At 42.8% G+C, this 27,639-nt stretch overlaps 1 protein-coding gene across 1 annotated transcript in view; it reads right to left on the bottom strand.

Annotated features, from left to right (window-relative positions):
* Positions 1-232: 232 nt before the first annotated feature.
* The window catches only part of LOC141105917 (arsenite methyltransferase-like), a 106,459-nt gene continuing 79,052 nt past the window's right edge, over positions 233-27,639 (bottom strand). Inside the window, exons 8-11 of the mRNA XM_073596125.1 lie at positions 23,964-24,092; positions 22,903-23,045; positions 14,168-14,278; positions 233-1,620 (exon numbers count right to left, since the gene is read on the bottom strand). Of these exons, the coding sequence (XP_073452226.1) occupies positions 1,534-1,620; positions 14,168-14,278; positions 22,903-23,045; positions 23,964-24,092 (470 nt within the window). The 3' untranslated portion in view covers positions 233-1,533. The remainder of the gene's footprint in view (positions 1,621-14,167; positions 14,279-22,902; positions 23,046-23,963; positions 24,093-27,639) is intronic.

Raw genomic sequence — 27,639 nt, 5'->3', positions numbered from 1 at the left:
GGTGGCTTTGGAATGAAACCAGGAAATGTGGCTTTCTCAAGGTCACAATTGCATTACTTATAATTATTCTCAATGTAAATATAGTGCAAAAGAGAACATATTCTAGCCATTGCCTGTTTTTTTTTTAACAGGGGATGATGGGGCATGATGGGACCTTTAGCTTTTCAACTGGAGGGCTTCCCATGGCTGCTGAGGATATCACTTTCATATCAAATTATCAACAAGTGAGACATTTTAACCAATTTCCATAATGTCCATTTTAATCTTTGAATGCAATTTATCAGGTTGTGCAAATTCTCAATTTTGACTTTTTGAAGTTCCGCAATCTTCAATTCAAGAGGGTTATCACGCCAGTGTCCATTGTAAAACATTCCTCACTTCATTGTGGAACTTTAGTCAATATAATAAGTTCTGCTATCTCATGTCAGGATGGCTGCTTTTGCAGGTATACTGTAGTATGTTAAACATTAAAAATAAGTGTCTATACCGTTTAAAATGAAGTACGGTAATATGCTGTCTCACCCTGCTCTGCACATGCTCAGTTGCTCTTTTTTTTGGCACTATGCCGAAAGTCAGAGCCACTAGAGGTTGATCTGTTGACAGCTCAAATATTTACTGCTGCTCAGGGGCTCTGGGCTTCAGCAAAATGGCAGCCTCTAGCAAGAACAGGAGCAATGTTGGAGGCAATTTACAACACACAGTAATTTTAGTAGCATACTTATTCATGTGGAATGTATGCTCCTTGATGAAGAATATTATTTCTTATCAAGTTGTTATGTGTAACGTTCAACTTTAACAAGAGACATGTATTTTCCAATGTTCAAAAATCAAAGCTCAACTTGCGACTTTAACTTGCCTTTTAATTATAAAATAGGTATATTCTAATAAGAAAATATGTAGTTGTTCCCTCACAAAATTAGTCTATTTTCCATTTCAATAGAAGCACTTAGATGTTCTCAGGCTATTGCTTTTACAGGTCAAAAAACAGTCGTTAGGGAAAATACCAGACTATGGCAACTAGATGGAGCTGAGGATCATAGGAAATAAGTGTTTATTTCGTATGATCCCCAGTGCCATCTAGTGGTCATAACATGGTATTTTCCCAAACCACTATTTTTTTATGAATGAATAACATTTGACCTGTAACAGAACTAGAAAGAGAACAATTGGTTTTGCCTCATTCATACTGAATAAATGCATCAGACGTTCCACTGGACAAAAAGCTGTGCAAACTTGTTTACACGCCTTTAACTAACAAATCAGCTAGAAATTGCAGTAACACATCGATGTGTATTATTTTCCCCTAACTCTCACAGACTGTACTGAAAAATCACTTTGATGGCTTAAACTTTGATCTTTGATAAATGATCTTAAAAACCACAGGCAGATTAAAGTAAATTAAAATTAAATTAACTTTCATCAAAGTCTGGAAAAATTATATTGCTTTTTCCCAGTAGAGCTTGAAATTTATGTCCCATAGTTTTTCATTCTTCACAAAAGCGTTCCTTAGCGATGATCCTGCACAAAGTAGTTTCAGGGACATGATTTTGATTCACAGCAACTGCCTAAATTACTGGCCTGACCACGCTCTGCAAACAGGAACGGATCTTGGATTAGGCCCTGCAAGAAAAGAATACTAAATTAGAATGAGATAAATAGCTGTTTAAAATAAACCTTTCCTAAGAGAAACACAGAGCCTTCCTTTGCCGATTTCTGTTTCTGAAAATGCTAGTTGTCTGGCTGTCATGCTGATCCTCTGGCTTCAGTATTTTGAGTCACTAATCCAAAAGAAGTATGCAGATAAGGATTTTTGGCTTTCCCGATCTGCATACTTCTGTAACTCATTAAGTACTAAGTATTGTATTAAGATTGTATTAGGTACAATCTTAACAACCTAAGACCCATCTCTTTACTCCCTTTTGCCTCCAAACTCCTTGAACGTTTAGTCTACAACCCACTGAGCTACCACCTCATTGTGAATAACCTTCTTGATCCCCTTCAGTCTGGATTTCGCCCACAGCACTCCACAGAAACTGCCCTTCTAAAACTCACAAACGACTTACTAACAGCCAAAACCAATGGTCATTATTCCATATTTTTACTCTTGGACCTTCTGCTGCCTTTGATACAGTTGACCACTCCCTCCTCCTCAAAAAACTCAATGTACTTGGTCTCTATGGCTGCACTCTCCGTTGGTTCGAATCTTTCCTATCTCATCGCAACTTCAGTGTCACTTACAACTCAACCTCCTCTTCTCCAACTCCTCTTACCATTGGGTCCCCCAAGGTTCTGTCCTTGGACCTCTACTATTCTCGATCTACACGTCCTCCCTGGGTCAGCTGATAGCCTTCCATGGCTTTCACTACCATTTATATGCTGATGACACCCAAATCTATCTCTCTGCCCCTCAGCTCACCCCATCAATCTCTTCACGCATCACTGTTCTACTAACAGACATATCAACCTGGATGTCAAACCACTTCCTCAAACTGAATCTATCTAAAACTGAGCTCTTAATATTTCCTCCCTCACCTCCCCTGACTTCTCTGTCAAGATCAATGGCACATCTATAAGTCCATCCCCACATGCCAGGGTGCTAGGGGTAACCTTAGACTCTGAACTGTCTTTCAGGCCCACATACAATCTCTGTCCAAATCATGCCGCCTTAGCCTCCGCAACATTTCCAGAATACGCCCCTTTTTAACTAATGACACCACCAAGCTTCTAATTCACTCCCTGATCATCTCTCACCTCGATTACTGCAACTCCCTCCTCATTGGATTACCTTTACATAGACTATCCCCCCTTCAGTCCATAATGAATGCCGCTGCAAGACTCATCCACCTTACCAACCATTCAGTGTCCTCTACCCCTCTCTGCCAATCCCACCACTGGCTTCCACTCACCCAATGAATAAAATTCTAAGTACTAACAATAATTTACAAAGCCATCCATAACTCTGCCCCCAGCTACATCACTAACCTAGTCCCAAAATATGAACCAAGCCGCTCTCTTTGGTCATCCCAAGACCTCCTACTCTCTAGCTCCCTTGTCACCTCCTCCCATGCTCGTCCCCAGGATTTCTCCAGAGCTTCTCCCATCATTTGGTACTCCCTACCCCAATCTGTCCGACTGTCCCCAAATCTATCCATCTTTAGGCGATCCCTGAAAACCCTTTTCTTCAAAGAAGCCTATCCTGCTTCTAACTAACTCTGTTTTACTTCCTCCATCAGCTCATCCCCCCACAGCTATTACCTTTTGTATCAATTGACCCTTCCTTTTTAGATTGTAAGCTCTAACGAGCAGGGCCCTCTGATTCCTCTTGTATCAAATTGTAATGTAACTGTAATGTCTGCCCTCATGTTGTAAAGCGCTGCGCAACCTGTTGGCGCTATATATAACCTGTATAATAATAATAATAAGTATTAAAGCCAGAGGATGTACAGTCAGGTCCATAAATATTGGGACATTGACACAATTCTAATATTTTTGGCTCTATACACCACCATAATGGATATGAAATGAAACGAACAAGATGTGCTTTAACTGCAGACTTTCAGCTTTAATTTGAGAGTATTTACATCCAAATCAGGTGAATGGTGTAGGAATTACAACAGTTTGTATATGTGCCTCCCACTTTTTAAGGGACCAAAAGTAATGGGACAATTGGCTGCTCAGCTGTTCCATGGCCAGCTGTGTGTTATTCCCTCATTACCCCATTTACAAGGAGCAGATAAAAGGTCCAGAGTTAATTTAAAGTGTGCTATTTGCATTTGGAATCTGTTTCTGTCAACTCTCAGTATGAGATCCAAAGAGCTGTCACTATCAGTGAAGCAAGCCATCATTAGGCTGAAAAAACAAAAAAAACCCATCAGAGAGATAGCAAAAACATTAGGTGTGGCCAAATCAACTGTTTGGAACATCCTTAAAAAGAAAGAACGCACCGGTGAGCTCAACAACACCAAAAGACTCGGAAGACCACGGAAAACAACTGTGGTGGATGACTGAAGAATTCACCCTTCACAACAGTTGGCCAGATCAGGAACACTTTCCAGGAGGTAGGTGTATGTGTGTCAAAGTCAACAATCAAGAGAAGACTTCACCAGAGTGAATACAGAGGGTTCACCACAAGATGTAAACCATTGGTGAGCCTCAAAAACAGGAAGGCCAGATTAGAGTTTGCCAAACAACATCTAAAAAAGCCTTCACAGTTCTGGAACAACATCCTATGGACAGATGAGACCAAGATCAACTTGTACCAGAGTGATGGGAAGAGAAGAGTATGGAGAATGAAAGGAACTGCTCATGATCCAAAGCATACCACCTCATCAGTGAAGCATGGTGGTGGTAGTGTCATGGCGTGGGCATGTATGGCTGCCAATGGAACTGGTTCTCTTGTATTTATTGATGATGTGACTGCTGACAAAAGCAGCAGGATGAATTCTGAAGTGTTTCGATCAATATTATCTGCTCCAAAATGCATCAGAACTCATTGGACGGCGGTTCACAGTGAAGATGGACAATAACCCAAAGCATTCTGCAAAAGCAACCATAGAGTTTTTTAAGGGAAAGAAGTGGAATGTTATGCAATGGCCAAGTCAATCACCTGACCTGAATCCGATTGAGCATACATTTCACTTGCTGAAGACAAAACTGAAGGGAAAATGCCCCAAGAACAAGCAGGAACTGAAGACAGTTGCAGTAGAGGCCTGGCAGAGCATCCCCAGGGATGAAACCCAGCGTCTGGTGATGTCTATGCGTTCCAGACTTCAGGCTGTAATTGACTGCAAAGGATTTGCAGCCAAGTATTAAAAAGTGAAAGTTTGATAGATGATTGTTAATCTGTCCCATTACTTTTGGTCCCTTAAAAAGTGGGAGGCATATATACAAACTGTTGTAATTCCTACACCGTTCAGCTGATTTGGATGTAAATACCCTCAAGTTAAAGCTGAAAGGCTGCAGTTAAAGCACATTTTGTTTGTTTCATTTCAAATCCATTGTGGTGGTGTATAGAGCCAAAAAGATTAGAATTGTGTTGATGTCCCAATATTTATGGACCTGACTGTACATAAACATAGAAAAATTCATACCTGACACTCCTCCTCTATCCCTATGTCAAAGTCCAAAAAATAGCAGAAGATGCTAAAGGCTTCTAAATGAGAGGTAGATGGTCCAGTTCCACTCAAAACAATAGTATATCTATGTGAAACTAAAGGAACAAGATGGGTTTGGTCCCACTGTCAGAACACAATAGCTCAGCAGGGAGATCGGTGTATGAACATTGCATCGTTAGTACAGGACCTCCCTGCAAGCTCATCAGTTTTTTTTTTAGTTCAGCCAAGCTTATCGTGCGTAAAGGGCTTTAAGCTGCAAAATATTTTTCAAAAAATGTTTTTAGAACTATTGTTCAATTATCTAATGCCGCGTACACACGACCAGACTTTACATCAGAATAGACTCCGACGGTCTTTCCGACAGAGTTCCGCTGAAAGGGACTTGCCTACACACGATCACACCAAAGTCTGATCGTTTAGAACGCAATGACGTACGATGGCACTAAAAAGAGGAAGTTCAATAGCCAGTAGCCAATAGCTGCCCTTGCGTCCTTTTTGGTCCATCGGAATAGCATACAGATGAGCAGTTTTCCCGTTAGAAACTGATTCCGTCGGAAAGATTTGAAACATGTTCTATTTCTAGGTCCGACAGAATTTTAGAAAGAAAAAGTCCGATGAAGCCCACACACGATCGGAATGTCCGGCGGAATGATTCCGTCTGACTTTTTCTGCCGGAAAGTCCGGTCGTGTGTACGCGGCATAAGAGTTGAAGAGGACTGACTATTCAATATTCAGTTTCGACCAGAGCAAGCAAAACAAAAAAAAAAATCAATGGAAATTTTTTGTTGAATCTAATAGAAAGAAACAAATTTCTAATAATTGATCTCGCTGCCGGTCAAGAGAAATTGAAACTCGTTTTATGCGCATGCACTTGTCAAAGTTAATCTAGAAGTAGAATGTTTGTTATATGAAAATTTAAAAACATTGACACGGTAGTCAAACAAAAAGTCGTTTGAACTGAGTCCATGAAGGCTCCATCGAATGGTCAGAAAAGCGATTTTATACTTTCTCATCTAAATGTTCAAATTAAATTCTTCAGGTGTAAGACTAGCTATAGTCATCATGGGAAACTACAATCTCAGTGGCATATCATCCATAAGGGCAGGGTGTACACTGCATATGGGCCCCTGAGGAGGGGAGGGGGGCCCACTGTGGTCTGACCCACACTGCACCCATGGATGATGAAACATGGATGGTGAAATTTGACAGTCAGGGGTGATCGGTGCAGCAGCGGTGGCATTTACAAGCAGCGATCTCCTTGTATGGCTTTGAATGAAGCAGCTGAAAGTTGCTTCATTCAAAGCCATACAGGAAGATTGCTGCTTGTACCTCCCCCACCCCCAACTGCCCTTCCTCTCTGGGTCCTCCTGTGTCTTTGTGACCTGGGAAAAGTGTATGTGTTGCTCAGGCTCGATAGAGATTGGCTATGTAGACAGTGCATCCGCAGCTGCTGCTAGAGTGCTGCCAGGGGATGGAGCTCATCCTGGCTCCTGCAAAGGTTCAAGGAAGGAAGGGTGACCCCTGGAAGTCGCATATCTATGATGCCCTGCTGCAATGAATGGAGTTGCAACCTCAGCCTGGACTCCAACTAGTCCATGCCCCATTACATTTAACTCCACCCCCCGGAGCTTGGTCATAAGAATCCCCATGACCAAGCTTCAGGGGGCATGGCCTGGTCGGAGTCCAGGCTGAGGTTGCCACTCCATTCATTGCAGCAGGACATCATAGATGTGCGACTTTCAGGGGTTAACCTTCCTTCCTTGAACACCCCTGTGTCTTCCACTTTTTGCTGTGGCACGCTTTGCTTGCCGTATTATTATTTTTTTTGATGCCTAGGGCTCACTTTTGATTTTACGCATGGCCCCACTGATTTCATGATACGTGCCTGGATCAGATACAGAGCACCACAAACACAAGGAACCGCTGACTGAGATTCTGACTGATCACCCCCAACTGTCCCTTATGTCCTCCTCCGGCTCCCCCGGGTCCTCCTCCAGCCCCCGGTGTCCTCCTCTGGGTCCTCTGACTCCCCGTGTCCTCCTCCGGCCCCCCCTCTCGTCCCTGATCTGTCAGGATGGAAAACGGAGGAAGGAGCTGGTAAATCTGTAATTTACAGGCTCCTTCCTTTTCTGAATGCACAGAGTTAGCGATCACTGACTCTTTCCATTCATAACTGAGCATTGTAAACTGTCTACTCTGCGTCAGTTTATGAATTGAGAGGAGCCTCTGTCTCTTGTCCATTCATCTTCAGTACAGCTGGGGCTGCAGAGAAAGGGACTAGGGAATCTGTGTCCTCAGTCTCTTTCCCTGTCTCAAAAGGGAGATGTCAGGGGTCTGACACCAGATATCTCACCAAAGCCACCCCCCCCCCCCCCCCAGCAGGGCTAAAAAAAAGAAGAAGAAAGAATTGTAATATATAAATATTTAAAAAGAATAAATAGTTAAAATAATTAAAAAAAAAAAACACCGACTCCGTCCAACCCCCCCCCCAAAAAAAGAAAGCATTGTAAAAATAATAACAAAATATATATATATATATATATATATTGGTAAAAAATAATTAAATAAATAAATTGTAAAAAATAAAATTGTGAAAAAAAAACTGCTACTGACACAGTCCACGCCTCATCAGTGTCACCTATCACTGCCCATCAGTGCTGCATATTAGTGCCACTGTCAAATAACATTTTAAAAAGGTATCGGTAATCAGTATCGGCGAGTACCTGAAAAAAGTATCGGTACTTGTACTCGGTCTTAAAAAAGTGGTATCGATGCAACCCTAATATATATATTATATCAAACCTGGCATAGACTTTATTCCACTGTGTGTACTCAATGTGTAATGTAACAGAGTTGTTGGAACATGTCATCTTTATTGCCTCTGATGCAACCGGCTTGACCAGTGAAACTGGTCAGGCTTCTCCTTGGAACTGGCTTTTCTCTGCTCCCCATGGGTATGTGGCCCAGGCTGGGACTGATAAGTATTTCACTGCAATCTTCATTTATGGATGCTTGCATGTACAAGTAAATGGCAACCACCCCAAGCTATAACTGGAACAGGTGCATCTGAGCTTCTACCTCCTGTGTGATGCCTCAGCATGGGAAGTCTCTGCAAAACCTCCATGTACAATCCATGCAAAAAAGGGAGAAAGGCTGGTGCCATAGAAGTCAGCAAAAACATTGTTTTAACAATGCAGGTGAACAACAGTCAAAAAAGTCAATGCGTTTCGGCCATCAGGCCTTCCATGTGCTCCCTACTGCAAAGGCTAGTTATAGGTTGGGTTGGTTGCCATTTGTTTGTATAGTTGGTAAATTGGTGAGGGGACACATTGGATACCTTCGCTGCCATTGTGCTTTTGCTGGGTGTCCAGTGCATCCTTATAACTTTAAGGAGGGGTGTGCTCCCTCCTGGCATATCTGCCCTTAAAGAGGAACTCCAGTCTCCTGTGTAAGAAATTAAAAGTCAGCAGCTACAAAAACGGTAGCTTCTGACTTTTAATAAACAGCCACTCACCTGTCCTGTGATCCAGCTCTGTGCCCACCCCAGCCTTTTCCACCTCGTCCTCTGTCCCCGGCACCGGCATCTTAACTGTGCGCACCCATCTGCGACACCTTGGAGCTTCACAGCCAGGAGCCCACTGCGCATGCATGAGCCACGCTGAGCATTGCAAATGGTCCTGCAGTCTTCTGGGACCTCTAACATGTCCCAGAAGACTGTGAGGGGGGACTTCTGCTCTGATCCCCTAGGTGGTCGGAGCAGAAGTGGAAGTGGGTACCTGTCAAAATGAGGACAGGAGCAGGGGGGAGGCCTTGAAGCGGAACTATATATGTGCTCAAACTTGGGGTACTCTCAAAATTATAGTTAGGATTGAAGTACACTGGGGTGCCGTAACATGGATTCTGCAGCTTACGCATGTATTTGTGAATGTTTGCAAATTAAACCCTTTGTTTTAAATGTGAACTGTTAGACAGGGTCAATTTGGTTTCTTGCAGGCTGGCTGGCAAGTTTGTTTTTTGAATGGGATACCTTCATATAGCGGTTGACCAATGGCACATATAGAAGGGGCGTCTATATATGTGCGGTTGTGGTGCTTGGCTGCTTATTATTGGCCCAGTATACTGGCAACACTTGGAAGGCTCACTCAGGTGGGTTCGGACTGGGATCCGAATATGTTGGAGCTATGTACACTGCCAATTAAGAGATAAAATATATTTAGAACAGGATTAAACATGCCCCATAATGCAAGAAATACAGTGGCCTTGCTTTTTTAGTATCAGAATATACTGTATAGTCACACTTTTTCTGTTGTAAAAGGGTGCAGTAAATCCTGTATGTTAATCTTGTGTTTTTATTGTGAAACTGTTACATCATTTCATGTAATCATTTGTTGAGCTGAGAACAAAACAGTCACATAATGTGACCTAGTAAAACTAGTATTCATTAACTTTCCCCAAATTAAAATTCAGGCATTAACTGAGTCAAGTGGTGCAAATGTGTTACAGTGTGAATGAGAGCTGCAGCATTCTCCAGCAGGTGCCGGTTTCCTATCAATGGCCAGAAATTACTTTATCTCTGGTTTAAACTAGTACTTCTACTAGTAAACAGCTGGGGGTTGTAGGCAAACGAATGAACCTTTGACATAAGCAAGGAGCTAGCTAGGTCGTATCAATCAATATTTGTTGTTACACTGGATAACATCTGAAATTCTTGAACATTGTGAAATGCCAGTTTGCACCAGATTCACTTCCTTTAAGAGTATTTAGTGGCATTGTCACAGTGGTTGGTTGCCATTGCTAATTTTGTTTATGAAGAAATACTTTGAAAGTACTCACAAGCAATGTGATTATTAACCAACTAATCAGCATGGTGGTGTGAGGATCGTTATATCAGTAGGGTTAGAGATTTAGGCTATTTTCACACTGAGGCTCTTTACGGGCGCTACAGCGCTAAAAACAGCACCTGTTTAGCGCCTGTAAAGCGCCTCGCCTGTGTATCCAGTGTGAAAGCCCTCGGGCTTTCATACTGGTGCGGTGTGCTTGCAGGACGGCCAAAAAAGTCCTGCAAGCCACATCTTTGCAGCGCTATAGGAGCGGCGTATTCACCGCTCCTAAAGCGCCCCTTCCCATTGAAAACAATGGGGCAGCGCCGCAAACCCTTTTAACCCTTTTTCGGCTGCTAGCGAGGGTTAAAACCACCCTGCTAGCGACCAAATAGCGCAGCTAAAACTACAGTAAAGCGGCAATAAATATAGCATCGCTTTACCTCCGGCGCCCACCCACCTCAGTCTGAAAGTAGCCTTAGGCCCCTTTCACACTGGGGCGGTAGGGGGCGTCGGCGGTAAAACAGCGCTATATTTAGCGCTGTTTTACTGCGGTATTCGGCCGCTAGCGGTGCGGTTTTGACCCCCCCGCTGGCGGCCGAAAAAGGGTTAAAACCCCTCGTATAGCGCGGCTATAGCCGCAGTATTACCGCGGTATAGCCGCGCTGTCCCATTGATTTCAATGGGCAGGAGCGGTGAATACACCGCTCCTTCACCGCTCCAAAGAAGCGGCTGACAGGAGATTTTTTCTTCTCCTGCCAGCGCACCGCTTCAGTGTGAAAGCCCTCGGGCTTTCACACTGAACAAACAGCGGAGGCTGTTTAGGGGTGGTTTGCAGGCAGTATTTTTAGCGCAATAACGCCTGCAAACCGCCCCAGTGTGAAAGGGGCCTTAGGGTCACTATGCAGTGGGGAAAATAATTATTTGATCCCCTGCAGATTTTGTAATGTTACCCACTTACAAACAAATGAAGGGTCTATAATTTTTATCATAGGTGTATTTTAAATAATAGAGACAGAATAACCACCAAAAATCCAGAAAAAAACATATGATACAAATGTTATAAATTGAGTTGCAGTTCAGTGAGTAAAATAAGTATTTGATCCCCAACCAAAACATAGTACTTGGGGAAGAAACCCTTGTTGGGAAGCACAGAGGTAAGACGTTACTTGTAGTCGGTTACCAGGTTTGCACACATCATAGGAGGGATTTTGGTCCACTCTTCTTTGCAGATCTTCTCTAAATCTGTAAGGTTTCTTTGCTGTCGCTTGGCAACTCAAAGTTTCAGCTCCCTCCATAAATTTTCCATAGGATTAAGGTCTGAAGACCACTCCATGACCTTAATGTGCTTCTTCTTGAGCCACTCCTTTGTTTCCTTGGCGGTATGTTTTGGGCCATTGTCATGGTGGAAGACCCATCCATGACCCATCTTCAGTGTTCTGGCTGAGGGAAGAAGGTTCTCATCCAATATTTTACAATACATGGCCCCGTCCATTGACCCCTCAATGCAGCAAAGTTCCTTTAGCATAGAAACAACCCCAAAGCATAATGTTTCCACCTCCATGCTTGACTGTATAGATGGTGTTTTAGGGTCATAATCAGCATTTTTCTTCCTCCAAACACAGCAAGTCGAGTTAATGCCAAAGAGCTCAATTTTGGTCTCATCTGACCACAGCACTTTCTCCCAATCCTTCTCTGAATCATTTAGATAAGGGGTAGACAACCTGGGGCCCTCCAACTGTTGCAGAACTACAAGTCCCATCATGCCTCTGGGAGTAATTGTAACTGCCAGCCTTGAAATGCCTCATGGGAAATGTAGTTCCACAACAGCTGGAGGGCCCTAGGTCGCCTACCCCTGATTTAGATGTTCATTGGCAAACTTCAGATGGGCCTTTACATGTGCCTTCTTGAGGAGGGGGATCTTGCAGGTGCTGCAGATTTTCAATCCATGTGTTACCAATGGTTTGTTTGGTGACTGTGTTGCCAACTGCCTTGAGATCATTCACAAGCTCCTCCCATGTAGTTCTGGGCTAATCCCTCACTTTTCTCATGATCATCCTTACCCCATGAGGCGACATCTTGCATGGAGCTCCAGACTGAGGGCGATTGATGGATATTTTGTATTTCTGCCATTTGTGAATAATCCGACACACAAAGTTTGAGAGCTGGATCTAAAATTTTCCGACAACAAAATCCCTTCACGTAAATTCCGATCGTGTGTACACAATTCTGTCGCACAAAGTGCCACGCATGCTCAGAATTAAGCAGAAGAGCCGCACTGGCTATAGAACTTCATTTTTCTCGGCTTGTCGTATGTGTTGTACGTCACCGAGTTCTTTGCAGCGCTATAGGAGCGGTGTATTCACTGCTTCTAAAGCGCCCCTTCCCATTGAAAACAATGGGGCAGCGCCGCAAACCCTTTTAACCCTTTTTAGGCCATTAGCGAGGGTTAAAACCACCCTGCTAGCGACCAAATAGCACAGCTAAAAGGACAGTAAAGCGGCGCTAAATATAGCGTTGCTTTGCCGCCGGCGCCCACCCGCCTCAGTCTGAAAGTAGCCTTAGGGTCATTATGCAGCGGGGAAAATAATTATTTGATCCCCTGCAGATTTTGTAATGTTACCCACTTACAAACAAATGAAGGGTCTATAATTGTTATCATAGGTGTATTTTAAATGATAGAGACAGAATATCCACCAAAAATCCAGAAAAAACATATGATACAAATGTTATAGTTAATGTTTTAGTTGGTCTTCCTGACCATGATTTGGTTTCAACAGAACCCCTCATTTTCCACTTCTTAATTCTTATATCCCTTTCCTGTTTTATACAGTTCAACTACCTTTTCCTGCAGATCCTTTGACAATTATTTTGCTTTCCCCAGAATGCAGAATCCAGAAACGTCAGTGCCGCACTGGATGAAAGATGCAAGGGTCTGTCAGGAGTCCAGAACTCATTGACCTTTTATACCCACACACACACTAATTACAAGCAAACATCACAGGTGAGGATGGTTACCTTTAATAGCCATTCAAACCCCTTTGTGTCAACTTGTGTGCATGTTATCAGGCCAAAATCACCAGGGTACGTAAATTTTGATCAGGGTCATTTGGGTAGTTTCTGTGATTATTATTTTAAAAAGAGTAAACACAGTTGATTGATAATAAATGGCTTCAGCCAAACACTAATCATGAGTGAAAGAAATGTTTCTGTGTTATCATTCATATTCTCTTGAAAAATGGCCAAGAGATCATAAATTCTGCCAGGGTATGTAAACTTATGAGCACAACTGTGGGCGGCTATTGGTCCCCTATGTGATATTATATCGGTAAGAGGTTCTCTTTATGAGACATTTGAGGTCTATTAGACCCTGGATGTCTCTTCTGTACTCCCCTGCAAATCGTGTTCCATCAGCCGCTTCTCTGGGAAATGGTTGACAGCTTATGACCAGGAAGTGACATCATACACGTCACTTCCTGGTCTGTGCACAGGAGAGAAGCTTAGCGGACGAAGGTCCGAAACCCGCCATGACTGCACTGAGCCTGCATCGCAGCGGTGGTTGTGGAAGTGATAGCTGGGTTTACAGCTGCTTGTATCATTTCCACATGAAAGTTGAATCCCATGTGTGTAAAAAAAAAAAACATGTGTTCTGTGTTCAGCAATGCCCCAGCCCCTCCTAATACTTACCTGAGCCCCATCCAAATCCAGCGATGTGCATGAGAGCCTCGGCTCTCCCAGGTCTCTCTCTCCTCATAGGCTGAGATAGCAGCAGTAGTCGTTGGCTCCCACTACTGTTAATAAAAGCCAATGAGAAGAGAGCAGGGGTGGAGCCAAACTGCGCGCCATATGTGAATGGACACACAGAGCAACGGCTCAGGAACCAGCTTGCTTGGGTGCCCCCCTAGCAAGCTGCTTGCTGTGGGGGCACTCAGAAGGAGGGAAGAGCCAGGGGAGCCAGCAGGGGACCTGAGAGAGGGGGAATTGGAGCTGCTCTGTGCAAAACCACTTCACAGAGCAGGTAAGTATAACATTTATGTTATTTAAAAAAAACACTCAATGTATGTAGCTGGACAAGAAGCAGTTTAAACTTTAGGCCTTTAAGCCTTGTAGGTTTCCATGAAATCTCTGCATCTAAATGTGTCAGGGAACAGGACTTGCTAACACTCTTTACAAGAATGTCTGAAATGTGCAGAGCAATCTATATCAAAAGTAAACTGTGAAAATGTACCTTACCTTTTTAGATTCAGACACGCTATCGAGAGGCTGAAATGAAAAATAATTCCCAAACCGAGAATTTTTCAGAATTCCATATAGCTCCCCATCCACTTCAACAGCTTGTCCTTCCTGAGAAAGCATATATTTACATAGTAGGTGAGGTTGAAAAAAAGACACAAGTCCATCAAGACCAACCTATGTGTGTGATTATATGTCAGTATTCCCTTGTATATTACTGTACGTTGTGGTCATTCAGGTGCTTATCTAATGGTTTTTTGAAACTACTGATGCTCCCCGCTGAGACCACCGCCTGTGGAAGGGAATTCCACATCCTTTAAGCTCTTACAGTAAAGAACCCTCTACTTAGTTTAAAGGTTAAACCTCTTTTCTTCTCATTTTAATGAGTGGCTATGTGTCTTGTTAAACTCCCTTCCGCGAAAAAGTTTTATCCCTATTGTGGGGTCACCAGTGCGGTATTTGTAAATTGAAATCATATCCCCTCTCAAGCGTCTCTTCTCCAGAGCGAATAAGTTCAGTGCTCGCAACCTTTCTTCATAACTAATATCCTCCAGACCCTTTATTAGCTTTAGTGCCCTTCTTTGTACTCGCTCCAATTTCCAGTACATCCTTCCTGAGGACTGGTGCTGGACAGCATACTCTAGGTGCGGCTGGACCAGAGTCTTGTAGAGTGGGAGAATTCTTATAATTTGTTCAGATCTTCTTGCAAGGTTTCCACATCCTGCAGAGAAGTTATTGCCCTGCTTAGCTTAGTATTGTCCGCAAATACAGGGATTGGACTGTTTACCCCAATCTCCAGGTCGTTTATGAACAAATTAAATAGGATTGGTCCCAGCACAGAACCCTGTGGGACCCCACTACCCACCCCTGACCATTCCGAGTACTCCCCATTTATCACCACCCTCTGAACTCGCCCTTGTAGCCAGGTTTCAATTCATGTACCCACCCTATGGTCCATGCCAACGGACCTTATTTTATACAGTAATCATTTCTGGGGAACTGTGTCAAATGCTTTTACAAAATCCAGATACACCACGTCTTCCTTTATCTAGATGGTAACTCACCTCCTCATAGAAGGTTAATAGATTGGTTTGGCAAGAACGATTCTTCATGAATCCATGCTGATTACTGCTAATGACACCGTTTTCATTACTAAAATCTTGTATATAGTCCCTTATCACCCTCTCCAAGAGCTTGCATATTATGGATGTTAGGCTAACTGGCCTGTAATTCCCAGGGATGTATTTTGGGCCCTTTTTAAATATTTTTGCTACATTGGCTTTTCTCCAATCTGCTGGTACCATTCCAGTCAGTAGACTGTCAGTAAAAATTAGGAACAATGGTCTGGCAATTACTTGACTGAATTCCCTAAGTACCCTCGGGTGCAAGCTATCTGGTCCCGGTGATTTATTAATGTTAAGTTTCCCAAGTCTAATTTTAATTCTGTCCTCTGTTAACCATGGAGGTGCTTCCTGTGATGTGTCATGAGGATAAACACTGCAGTTTTGGTTACTAAAGCCCCCCGATTCCCTCGTGAAGACTGAGGAGAAGAATACATTCAATACCTTCACCATCTCCCTATCCTTAGTAACCAGATGTCCTTCCTCGTTCTTTATGGGGCCAATATGGTCTGTCCTCCCTTTTTTATTGTTTACATACTTAAAGAATTTCTTGGGATTTTTTTTTGCTCTCCTCCGCTATGTGTCTTTCGTGTTCTATATTAGCCGACCTAATTGCACCCTTACATTTCTTGTTGCATTCTTTATAAAGTCTGAATGCTGATGATGATCCCTCAACCTTGTATTTTATGGAAGGCCTTCTCCTTTTCTTTTATATGCATTTTTACATTGGACTTAAGCCATCCAGGACTTTTGTTCGCTCTTTTAAATTTATTACGCAATGGGATGCACTGGTTAATGCCCTTATTTAATATGCTCTTAAAGTGAACCCATCTCTCCTCTGTGTTCTTTGTTCCTAAGATTTTATCCCAATTTATGCATTCTAGCAAGGTTAGTAGTTTAGAGAAGTTGGCTCTTTTGAAATTCAGTGTCTTTGTATTCCCCTTATGTTTCCTATTTGTGTGATTTATACTGAATCCAATTGACTTGTGATCGCTGTTTCCTAAATTACCCCATAGTTCCACATCTGTGATCAGGACTGTATTGTTGGTAATCAGTAGATCTAGTAATACTTTGTTTATAGTTGGTGCGTCTACCATCTGACCCATGTCCTGCAAGACATTTAGGAACTGGCAAGCCTTAGACGAATGCGTGGTTTACTCCGCCCAGTCTATGTCTGGATAATTAAAATCCCCATTATGATAACACTTCCCACCCTTGCTGCTAATCCAAATTGTGATAGGAGGTTCATCTCCCCCTCCTCCCTCAGGTTAAGGGGCCTATAGCATACTCCCAGTATTATTTTCCCCTTAGCTTAATCCCTTTGGAGCTCTACCCATAAGGATTCCACCTCCTCCCTAGCTCCCATAGTGATGTCATCGCTCACATTCACTTGTACATTATTCTTGATTTATAGGCATACCCCTCCCCTTTTTTACCCTCTCTATCCCTGCGATAAAGGGTATACCCTTGAATGGTTGTCAGCCAATCATGAGAGCTGTTGAACCAGGTCTCTGAAATTCCCACAAAATCCAGATCCTCCTCGTACAACAGTATCTCTAGTTCAACCATCTTGTCTGGCAAGCGCCTGGCAATGGTGAACATGCCACGTAGTTTAGCTTGCATACTATCTTCTAAAGCAATATGAATAAATGTTCATTCTCTGATAAATATTCTACTGATTACAAGTACGAGAGACACAGGACTGTAAAATTAACAGGGAGAGCACTGGCTTAGTGTAAGATCCTCAATGAAACTATTTTGTTAAAGCAGTATTAAACCCAAAACCAAAAATGTAATGTATTACAGCTTACCAATCATTAGATAATCATTAGATGTGGTGGCTGCATTAGTTTTCTTTTTTTTTAGGCTTTTTCCCCTCTGTTTTTACCTGGTGATTTGGCCAATAACACACCTCCTGTATTACAATGCCTCCACTCTGAATGAAGGAGCACATGGGGCACCTTTGAACAGCAGCATTGTCAGTCTGGGGGGGGGGGGGAGTGTTAGATGTACTATCACATTTAGATATACTAACAAACTGAAGGCAGACTCCAGCTAATATGATATAACCAGTTATAGCAACTTTTTGTTTTGTGATAAAGGTTTTATATACAGTAGATGAATAAACGCTGATCATGGTGATCATCCCTGTCAGTGGCTAAATGGTTTGTCCCAACCCTCTAACTGCTACATCTGCAGAACAGCGCCCTTTGGAAAACTACAGACTTACTGGGGGATCACCAGGTGAAGAAGAAAGAAAACATAAAAAATAAACCTAATGCAGCCACCACATCTTAGATTTGGTAAGCTCAAGCTGCAATATAAAACATTTTTGCTTTTAGTTTAATACCACTTTAAATGTCTTGTACTCACACATAAGCACTTTTTGTTAACACATGTTACAAATCTTCCTTAAAATACAAAATTTCTCCATCCAATGGACACAGTTAGCTGACTGTGAAACTCCCACAGCCAACATAAGCAGCACCTCAATCATGTACGCTGGCTTACATGTTTCAAAAGATGTGCTCTAACTGATGAAGAGGGTATGCCCTTGAAACGTGTAAGCCATGATGCATGATTGAGGTAGTGCTTTTGATGGCTGTGAGGTTTTGACAGTCAGATAACAGTACCCATCAGGCAGAGAAATGTATTTTATGGAAGATTTGTTACATGTGCTGCTGGTCTTACTTTAATTATATTTGTACAAAAGACACAGGAGTATATTTTATATAACAGTAAACTCAATGTGCAGTGGGCATGGCTGGTGTATTGGCAGGAGGTTGATGGCACGCATATATAGCGGCCCTTACGCTTATAAGGTGACAAGTGTCCAAAATGAGGAGCTATGCAAGAGGTTCTAACACTGGTTAGCATAGTAGTAGATATGGTTGAACAATATTTTGGGTATGGATGCTCCCACTGACTAATGGATTGGTTAAACCTTGATTGTAGGACAAAGGCTTCAGATTGTTTGATTCACAGCACCCAGCTAGCTTTCTCCTGAATGGTGGAGTCACCTGCTGGAGAAATGTGGTATTGCAACTATGATTGGTAACAAAGATTTGGTCTGGACTTGAATTTGAATTTACAATCACTTTATATCTAATAGATCATCCATGATCAACATCCATGAGACAACATCATACCTGAGGAATAGTTAGCTTCACCAAAACATGAATATAAAATTCTAGTTTACAGTTTTGTAGGTAGATGTGGTCTACTGTCAATATTTTCAGAACACTTACGTTGATGCATGCAGAAATACTTTATGTTCTTTATTGATTTGCCCCATGTGTACTTATACAGTAGATACCTTGGGAACTTTGAGGCCATTGGCTCTGCACTTTCTCCCTCCTCATGGTGGCCCGACACAGGGCTATGCTGTAGTTGCAGTTTTAATCCCATCAGGCTGATTTAACCAGTTATTTTGTTTTAATTTCTTATGTAAGTCTTTTAAATGAATTATGATATATGTTTGTATATGCTGCAAGCAATCAATTGATGATCTATTATTATATGTGATATTCGTGGGTGTTTCACTCAAGTACAGTGCTTTTCCAGCGAGTTCACTCCAGCCGGGAAATATTGTTTAGGGCTTGTTGGCCCACTTTTTTTTTTAAAGTAGAAAATAAAAGTCAAAAAAATGGTTGCTCTCACAGGGGTTTCCACCATCACTTCAAACACAAGGCAAAATTACATTAGCCTCCTGGCTTACTTTTGCAGTGCCACTGCTCAGAGCTCAAGCCTAGGCCTTTGGTCTGGTCCCTCAGACCGGTACATAGTACAACTGTGCTCATGTACAAAAAGGAAGTTGTGACCTGTCCACACCAACAAATGCATTGACATGTCTCCATCCCAGTAATTTAAAGTACAAAAAAAGAAGGGATAATGGCGGGACTTTGCGTGAGACATGTCTCACGCAAAGTCCTGCCATTATCCCTTCTTTTTTTGTGCTCATGTACAATTCTATGCCTCTCTCTCTCAGTTCTCACAGCTCTCTCGCAGCTCCCTGCTGCACTGGCCCATGCACTGGCCTGGAAAGGGGACCTCCTGTCCTGGAGCCCTCAACTACAGACAGCCCCTTGTTTATAAAGGCTATGTGCACCTGCACAGACAGACTGCTGGTCTCCAGTAAGACCTGGACATAGGGTTTGAGACTTCATCCAGGCAAAATAGGCAAAAGCAGTGCTCTCAACAGGAAACATGAGGAAAAACGCCTCTGAGTGCAAAGCAGAGAACCTGCCACCGGAACCGCGGTAACCCAGGACGGAGGCCTTGAGAAAGGAGCGTGCATGCTCTGTATGAGCTTCACGCATGCTCTGAAACGCATTGTAGTTTCCCCATACCCCGATGACATCACACGTCGCTCTCCGAGCCGATCACGCCAAAATTAACCAGCTACCTTCAACCTTCAGGATTAGCCGGCCTCCTTCCTTGGTTACCGCTGTCCCCACGGCGGGTTCTCTGCTCACACAGGAGATGCTGGAGATGATCCTGGGTGAACTTGTCCCATATGAGTACACCATTCCTTACCTTTATGTATGGTAAGTGTTTTAATATTCATGCTACTGTACATTAAATTTTGCAGAGGCACTTTTCTGTTTTTGCTTATGTTGCTATCCAGAGTTGGCTTCACTCCTGAGAAAAGCTGTGCCCTTAGTGCTTATTTTATTCCCAAGAGCCATCATCATCCTAGAAACTACCTCATCTCCTTTGAACTTTTTGCTAACCCTTAATCCTGGACTTTTTATATACATCTTTGTCCCTTTTGTCTGTAACCCACACCTATATCCTGAGCGCTAGCATTTTGTTGCTTATGATCTCAACAGGAAACACACCCTGGATTAACCCTAAATTCACATGCAGAGTTGATGCGTTTTTCTGGCGTGTTTTGCAAGCCGCATTTTTGATGCGTTTTTGCACGCAGTTTTTATGCGTTTTGTGTTTCTTTTTTTTTTCTTAAACTGTGAATAGCTGGTTGTTAAGGGGCAGGCTGGGAAGCCGGCTGCCCCATCCTTGACAACCGATGAATTGCCGGAAATAAAAAAAATTAGGGAAAAAATGTCATCCTTCAGGTCTGGTATGACCCAAAAAAAAAAAATCCAAAATCCATGCCAGACCCTTATCTAAACATGCAGCCCGGCAGGTCAAGAAAGGGAGGGGACAAGCAAGCGCTCCCCTCCTGAACCATGCCACATGCCCTCAACATGGGGGGGGGGGGGTTGGGGCGGGGTGGCTCTTGAAAACACGTTAGCATGCTTTTTATGTTACTCCTGTATTAATAATAAGGTTTTCAAGAGGATTTTAGAGTTGTCCACTCTTCCCATTTCTTCACATTTGAGGCTTCATTCCTGCCGAGACTCTTTGAAGTCTCTGGATTCCAGAACCCAGTCCAGGAGTTATAAAATCAGGAGAAAACCAAAAATGATTTTCCACTCTCATAATAGCCCTTCTGAAGTCCTTCAATTTGCATCCTTGAGAACCCTGTGTACCATTTACTTATTTCTATACGGTGGCAGGGCCCAGCTCTGTCACACATATATGTTATGATCCAGATTGGCTCATTTTCCTGAGGAAGTGTAAAGTGAGACATGTTGAGAACATAAGTATAATTGTAATTCTATTATAATATATGGTTCGAGCTTGCTGGAACTTCCTGGTGTAATTATGGGTGGCTGAGAGGCAAAACAAATGGTCAAACCTCTTTTGAAGGTTGTTTGTGTAAGTTGTTTGAATTTGTAATGAAGAACAAGTGTGCTATTTTATCATATAATCTGTACCTTATTTGGCACTTTAAACATCTCACCCTAACTAAGGGATTTAGTAGAGTACATGTTCAGGAAATGTAACATTCAATAAATATTCACTGCAGGTGAATCAATCGCTGTAATTTAAAACAGGAAGGTTTATCTATCAAAACAAAGCAGTGCAGCGCTTAGAATAAATAAATGTAATGAATGTAAGGCCAAGTCCCAAAATATATCTTGATCCGAAGGAATGAATAGTCAATGAATGGCACACCCACAAGCAGAGAGGAAACTCCTTAGGTGGTGAGAAAAGGTGCTGTGATAAAATAATCGTGTATCCACACCAATGTGTTCCACCACCAGAAGTCTAGGCCGCTCACCTTATTGAGTAGACCTTCTGAGCTAACAGATAGGTCACTCATACAGTCCCTTCAACAGGGTAATCATAAAGATGAAAAGGCTGGTCACATATGTCGTCCACTGAAACTTGCAGTATCCAAATATCATCCTCATCGGCAGGTATAAGTCACGTTAAAACAAAATAAAAGGACATAGTGCTCTCCATATAGTAAAAGTGACTAGTTTATTGAATAAACCTAGCCCCTCGCACGTGTATCGTCCCTGGGTAAGGACTTCCTCAGCGAATCTGATTGGGGGTCCATGCGTCAGCTCTTATATTAAATCCTGGTTCATCAACCAATTAATCTTAAAACAAACCCTGCCCTTACTACAATCTGAACCCAATTGTATAATAGTACCTTATTGGTGGCTAGGATCAGAGTACTGGACATAACAGACCATCTGATTGGACAATGGCATGTACACATCCCCGTTACTTCCAGAACATATACAGCATCCGCATCAGCTGGCATGTCAGCCATAGCATTATCGCTATCATTTCCGCAGTATATGTTCTGGAAGTAACGGGGGTGTATACATGCCATTGTCCAATCAGATGGTCCTTTACGTCCAGTACTCTGATCCTAGCCACTAATAAGGTACTATTATACAATTCATATTGTAGTAAGGGCGGGGTTTGTTTTAAGATTAATTGGTTGATAAACCAGGATTTAATATAAGAGCTGACGCACGGGCCCCCAATCAGATTCGCTGAGGAAGTCCTTACCCACGGATGATACGCGTACGAGGGGCTACGTGATGTCAGTACAGCCACCTACCTGTTTTTTTTCCTACATGTACTATATTCCAGCACTGGGATCCAGTGCTATCTTTGTGAGTAACATTTTATTCAATAAACTAGTCACTTTTACTATATGGAGAGCACTATGTCCTTTTATTTTGTTTTAACATGACTTATACCTGCCGATGTGAATGATATTTGGATACTGCAAGTTTCAGTGGACGACATATGTGGCCAGCCTTTTCATCTTTATGATTACCCTGTTGAAGGGACTGTATGAGTGACCTATCTGTTAGCTCAGAAGGTCTACTCAATAAGGTGAGCGGCCTAGACTTCTGGTGGTGGAACACATTGGTGTGGATACACGATTGTTATTTTATCACAGCACCTTTTCTCACCACCTAAGGAGTTTCCTCTCTGCTTGTGGGTGTGCCATTCATTGACTATTCATTCCTTCGGATCAAGATATATTTTGGGACTTGGCCTTACATTCATTACATTTATTTCTTCTAAGCGCTGCACTGCTTTGTTGTGATAGTTATATTTAAGGATTTTTATATTGACCTTCAGTGTTCAGCTGCCGTATGTTAGGATTGGTTTTGTGCTGTCTGTTTTTTCTTTTTTACGGGAAGGTTTATCTACAGCGAATGGTTGGTGAAGGTCACATTCACCTTATGAATAAATATATCACAGATAAATTTATTTTTTTCCATATTATAGTACCATGAATGTGTAGTTTGCATCAAACTGGATTTTCTTTTCGTAGCCAGTAATTCCTCCTGTGTACGTCACCAGGTTCTGCTCCTTCACAATTTCCTTTGGCAGTTTGAAGAGACGGTAGGTACCAGAGACAAACTTATAGTCACCTGAAACAAATAGTAGTGTACATGATAATTGTGAAATATTATTATGATCCACCATGAAATCAGGTATTTTATGCAGTAGTTAATTTATGTTACTCTATGACTTGATTATAGCAAAATGTGAAGACACTTACACAAAGTAGATGCTAATGGTTCAAAATGTATAAAGCTACAACTGATTACAAGTGATATTATGTGTCTTCTTCGGCCTTTAATCCTTGCCTATGTTCTAGTTTAAGCTAGTGCCATGATTGCTGCCCCAGGTTTCCTGTTTCAGGGTGGCTGCTGTCTCTCTGGCGGCACCCTATGAAGCCACCCTTTCACGAAGGGACTAGGGTAGTGTCTCCCTACACTGTGTACATATATAGAAACACAAAGCCCTGTAGCCTAGGATAGCAAGTACTCCTCTGCTCCTCCCCCCCCCCATCCTTTTCCAAGCTAATGGACTGACTCCAGGCTGCATAGTCCACTGTTAACTCTTTCTTGCAAAGACCGGAATATTATGATAATTGGCTAGACAAATCACCCATGTGTTCCTCCAAGGAAAAATAAGCTAAAAATAGCTTATTAAAAAACAAAAGAAGGTTTCGCTGCAATATTCATCTTCATTTCAACGATTTCCCCCACAGTACTTTCTTTCTGCCATTAGATGTCCCTAATCTCATGGCTAGCATTACTCAACCCACCTTCTCTGAGACCAGGTCATTCTGGATCTGCTCCAACTTGTGACTGGACAGTGAATTGAGAAGCAGCACAGTGATGAGCTTATCCATCACTCTGCTTTCTACTCCTATCAGCATGCTTCTTGGGACAATATAATTCATCCCACAGGATTTTTTTGTCTGAGATAGCTCTGCCTTAAAACACTTTGATGAAATAAATCCTATGTATGTACATATAACAATATTCCAGTCAACTTACCAACAATATCTCTTAGCTCCTGGTTAATGGTGAGGCACCTGGAGGTGACTAGTCGAGGAGGACTAAATCCAATCTCTTCAGCCACTTGATAGAGGTCTTTCCACAACAATGCTCCACCAATGCCCTCCCCTGTATTTATAAGAATTGGACTGTCACTGTGTGTATAGTCATATCATGTCAGACAATTCTGTGAAATCCAATTATCCCTAGGATATGACACTATCCTCACTGTGCTGCAGAAAGCTTGGTCTTTTAGGTTGCAAAATGTATCAAGCCTCCCATGTAGGTAAAAGAGATAGACCTTAAGAGGAGGTCCAGTCTCTAAAAAAAAAAAAAAAAAAAAATTAAAACTCAGCAGCTACAAATACTCTAGCTGCTGACTTTTAATATAAGGACACTTACCTGCCCAGGGATCCCGCAGTGTCGGTACCCCTAGCCAATTCGTCAATTGGCTTCAGGTGCAGGTGCCGGCATCTGTAGTAAGAGCAAAAAGAAGTGAAGGCTGTTTCCTACTGCGCATTCGCAAGTCGCACTGCGCTTTCTGAATGGTTCCGCCATCTTCTGGGACCTCTGTGTGTCCCAGAAGGAAGCAGGGAGAAGTATGAGGGGCCGGTAATGACATCGATAGCCATGCAGAGATCTTACCAGGAAGTGGTAGCAGGTACCTGTCAAAACCAGGTACCTGCCCCCCCCCCCAAATAAACTGTGCCAAATGTGGCAGCGGAGGCGGGGGGGATAGGGTGCGAACAATCGGAGCCCTGCTTTAGAGCCTTGTACGCACTACTAGAGCTCAGGTTGGAACCGCGCCGCTGTACTAACAATCCCAAGTTAGTACAGCGATCTCCCCTGCTGTGCTATTGTGTTCTGACAGGGGGATGGCCCCCGCACCAGAACACTTTGGTCAGTGTTCTCAGTCATTAACTGAGAGCAGCGATTGGAAGGCGGTTGGCAGACCTCTTTTGGTCATGATCATTCGACAGAAGCTGGCTGAACAGCTAGCTTCTTTCAGAACCGCTACCATACACACGGGCCGATTGTTGGCCGGTTTCTATTGAACCGGCCAATGCCACCCTACATTCGTGCAGTGTGTACTAGGCTTTAGGCCTTATGTACACTGGGTGTTTAGTCCCTGGTGCAGGAGATCCCAGCATTTTGGTGCAAGTATAAGACACAGCCTCACCATTCTGAAGGCAAAATATAAAACTATGCTTGCATACTTCTCTCAACATTAATATCACTCCGTGCACCTTTCAGCTGCAGCATCTCTCATAGAGTTTTACAGGCTGCTGTCAGTAGAGCTGGATGGTCAGTAGGGATGAGCCAAACACCCCCCTGTTCGGTTCGCACCAGAACATGCGAACAGGAAAAAAGTTTGTTCGAACACGCGAACACCGTTAAAGTCTATGGGACACGAACATGAATAATCAAAAGTGCTAATTTTAAAGGCTTATATGCAAGTTATTGTCATAAAAAGTGTTTGGGGACCTGGGTCCTGCCCCAGGGGACATGGATCAATGCAAAAAAAAGTTTTAAAAACGGCCGTTTTTTCAGGAGCAGTGATTTTAATAATGCTTAAAGTCAAACAATAAAAGTGTAATATCCCTTTAAATTTCATAGCTGGGGGGTGTCTATAGTATGCCTGTAAAGGGGCGCATGTTTCCCGTGTTTAGAACAGTCTGACAGCAAAATGACATTTGAAAGGAAAAAAGCCATTTAAAACTACTCGCGGCTATTGCATTGCCGATCCGACAATACACATAGAAGTTCATTGATAAAAACGGCATGGGAATTCCCCACAGGGGAACCCCGAACCAAAATTTAAAAAAAAAAATGACGTGGGAGTCCCCCTAAATTCCATACCAGGCCCTTCGGGTCTGGTATGGATATTAAGGGGAACCCCGGCCAAAATTAAAAAAAAAAAATGACGTGGGGGTCCCCCTAAATTCCATACCAGGCCCTTCAGGTCTGGTATGGATTTTAAGGGGAACCCCGCGCCAAAAAAAAAAAAAACGGCGTGGGGTCCCCCCAAAAATCCATACCAGACCCTTATCCGAGAACGCAACCTGGCAGGCCGCAGGAAAAGAGGGGGGGACGAGAGAGCGCCCCCCCCCCTCCTGAACCATACCAGGCCACATGCCCTCAACATTGGGAGGGTGCTTTGGGGTAGCCCCCCAAAACACCTTGTCCCCATGTTGATGAGGACAAGGGCCTCATCCCCACAACCCTGGCCGGTGGTTGTGGGGGTCTGCGGGCGGGGGGCTTATAGGAATCTGGAAGCCCCCTTTAACAAGGGGACCCCCAGATCCCGGCCCCCCCCCCGTGTGAAATGGTAAGGGGGTACAAAAGTACCCCTACCATTTCACTACAAAACTGTCAAAAATGTTAAAAATTACAAGAGACAGTTTTTGACAATTCCTTTATTTAAATGCTTCTTCTTTCTTCTTTCTTCTATCTTCCTTCATCTTCTTCTTCTGGGAAACATGCGCCCCTTTACAGGCATACTATAGACACCCCCCAGCTACAAAATTTAAAGGGATATTACACTTTTATTGTTTGACTTTAAGCATTATTAAAATCACTGCTCCTGAAAAAACGGCCTTTTTTAAATCTTTTTTTTGCATTGATCCATGTCCCCTGGGGCAGGACCCAGGTCCCCAAACACTTTTTATGACAATAACTTGCATATAAGCCTTTAAAATTAGCACTTTTGATTTCTCCCATGGACTTTTAAAGGGTGTTTGCCGCGAACACCCCAAATTGTTCGCTGTTTGGCGAACTTGCGAACAGCCAATGTTCGAGTCGAACATGTGTTCGACTCGAACTCGAAGCTCATCCCTAATGGTGAGCCTGTGCCTTCCACTTGCACCAAAATTCTGGCATCTCATGCACAAGGGCTAAAAGGTCCAGTGTGCATTCAGCCTTACATACAGTATAAGGATGAGGGCATCAATATGGTGTTACCTTGCTCTACAAACCGCTATACCTGATTACGGGGGAAATAAACAGTCATACTTAACTATATCCTTGTGACTTTTTCTTCATACTTACATAATTTTGTCCTGAAACCAATTCGAAAATGTTTGTGATACTGCACATGTGCAAGATGAAGCACACGATGCTGAGCGCTTTATCTTGCAAATGCTCTATACAACACTATTGGTATCCATCAGTAAAAAAAAATTGAACTGTATAAAACAGGAAAGGGATATACAAAGATATCCAAGGAATTGAGAATGCCAATCAGCAGTGTTCAAACTCCAATCAAGAAGTGGAAAATGAGGGGTTCTGTTGAAACCAAACCACGGTCAGGTAGACCAACTAAAATTTAAGCCGCAAATGCCAACAGTATCTCGCTTACAATACGCTAGACAGCACAGAGACAAGCCTCAAACCTTCTGGCACAAAGTCATTTGGAGTGATGAAACCAAAATTTAGCTTTTTGTCCACAACCATAAACACTACATTTGGAGAGGAATCAAGAAGGCCTATGATGAAAGGTACACCATTCCTACTGGGAAACACGGAGGTGGATCGCTGATGTTTTAGGGATGTGTGAGCTGCAAAGGCACAGGAAATTTGGTCAAAATTGATGGCAAGATGAATGCAGTATGTTATCAAAAAATACTGGAGGAACATTTGCATTCATCAGCCAGGAAGCTGTGCATGGGACGTACTT

This window comes from Aquarana catesbeiana, linkage group LG08, assembly GCF_042186555.1.
Source record: "Aquarana catesbeiana isolate 2022-GZ linkage group LG08, ASM4218655v1, whole genome shotgun sequence".
NCBI classification, from domain to species: domain Eukaryota; kingdom Metazoa; phylum Chordata; class Amphibia; order Anura; family Ranidae; genus Aquarana; species Aquarana catesbeiana.
This window is presented reverse-complemented; position numbering and strand designations above follow the sequence as displayed.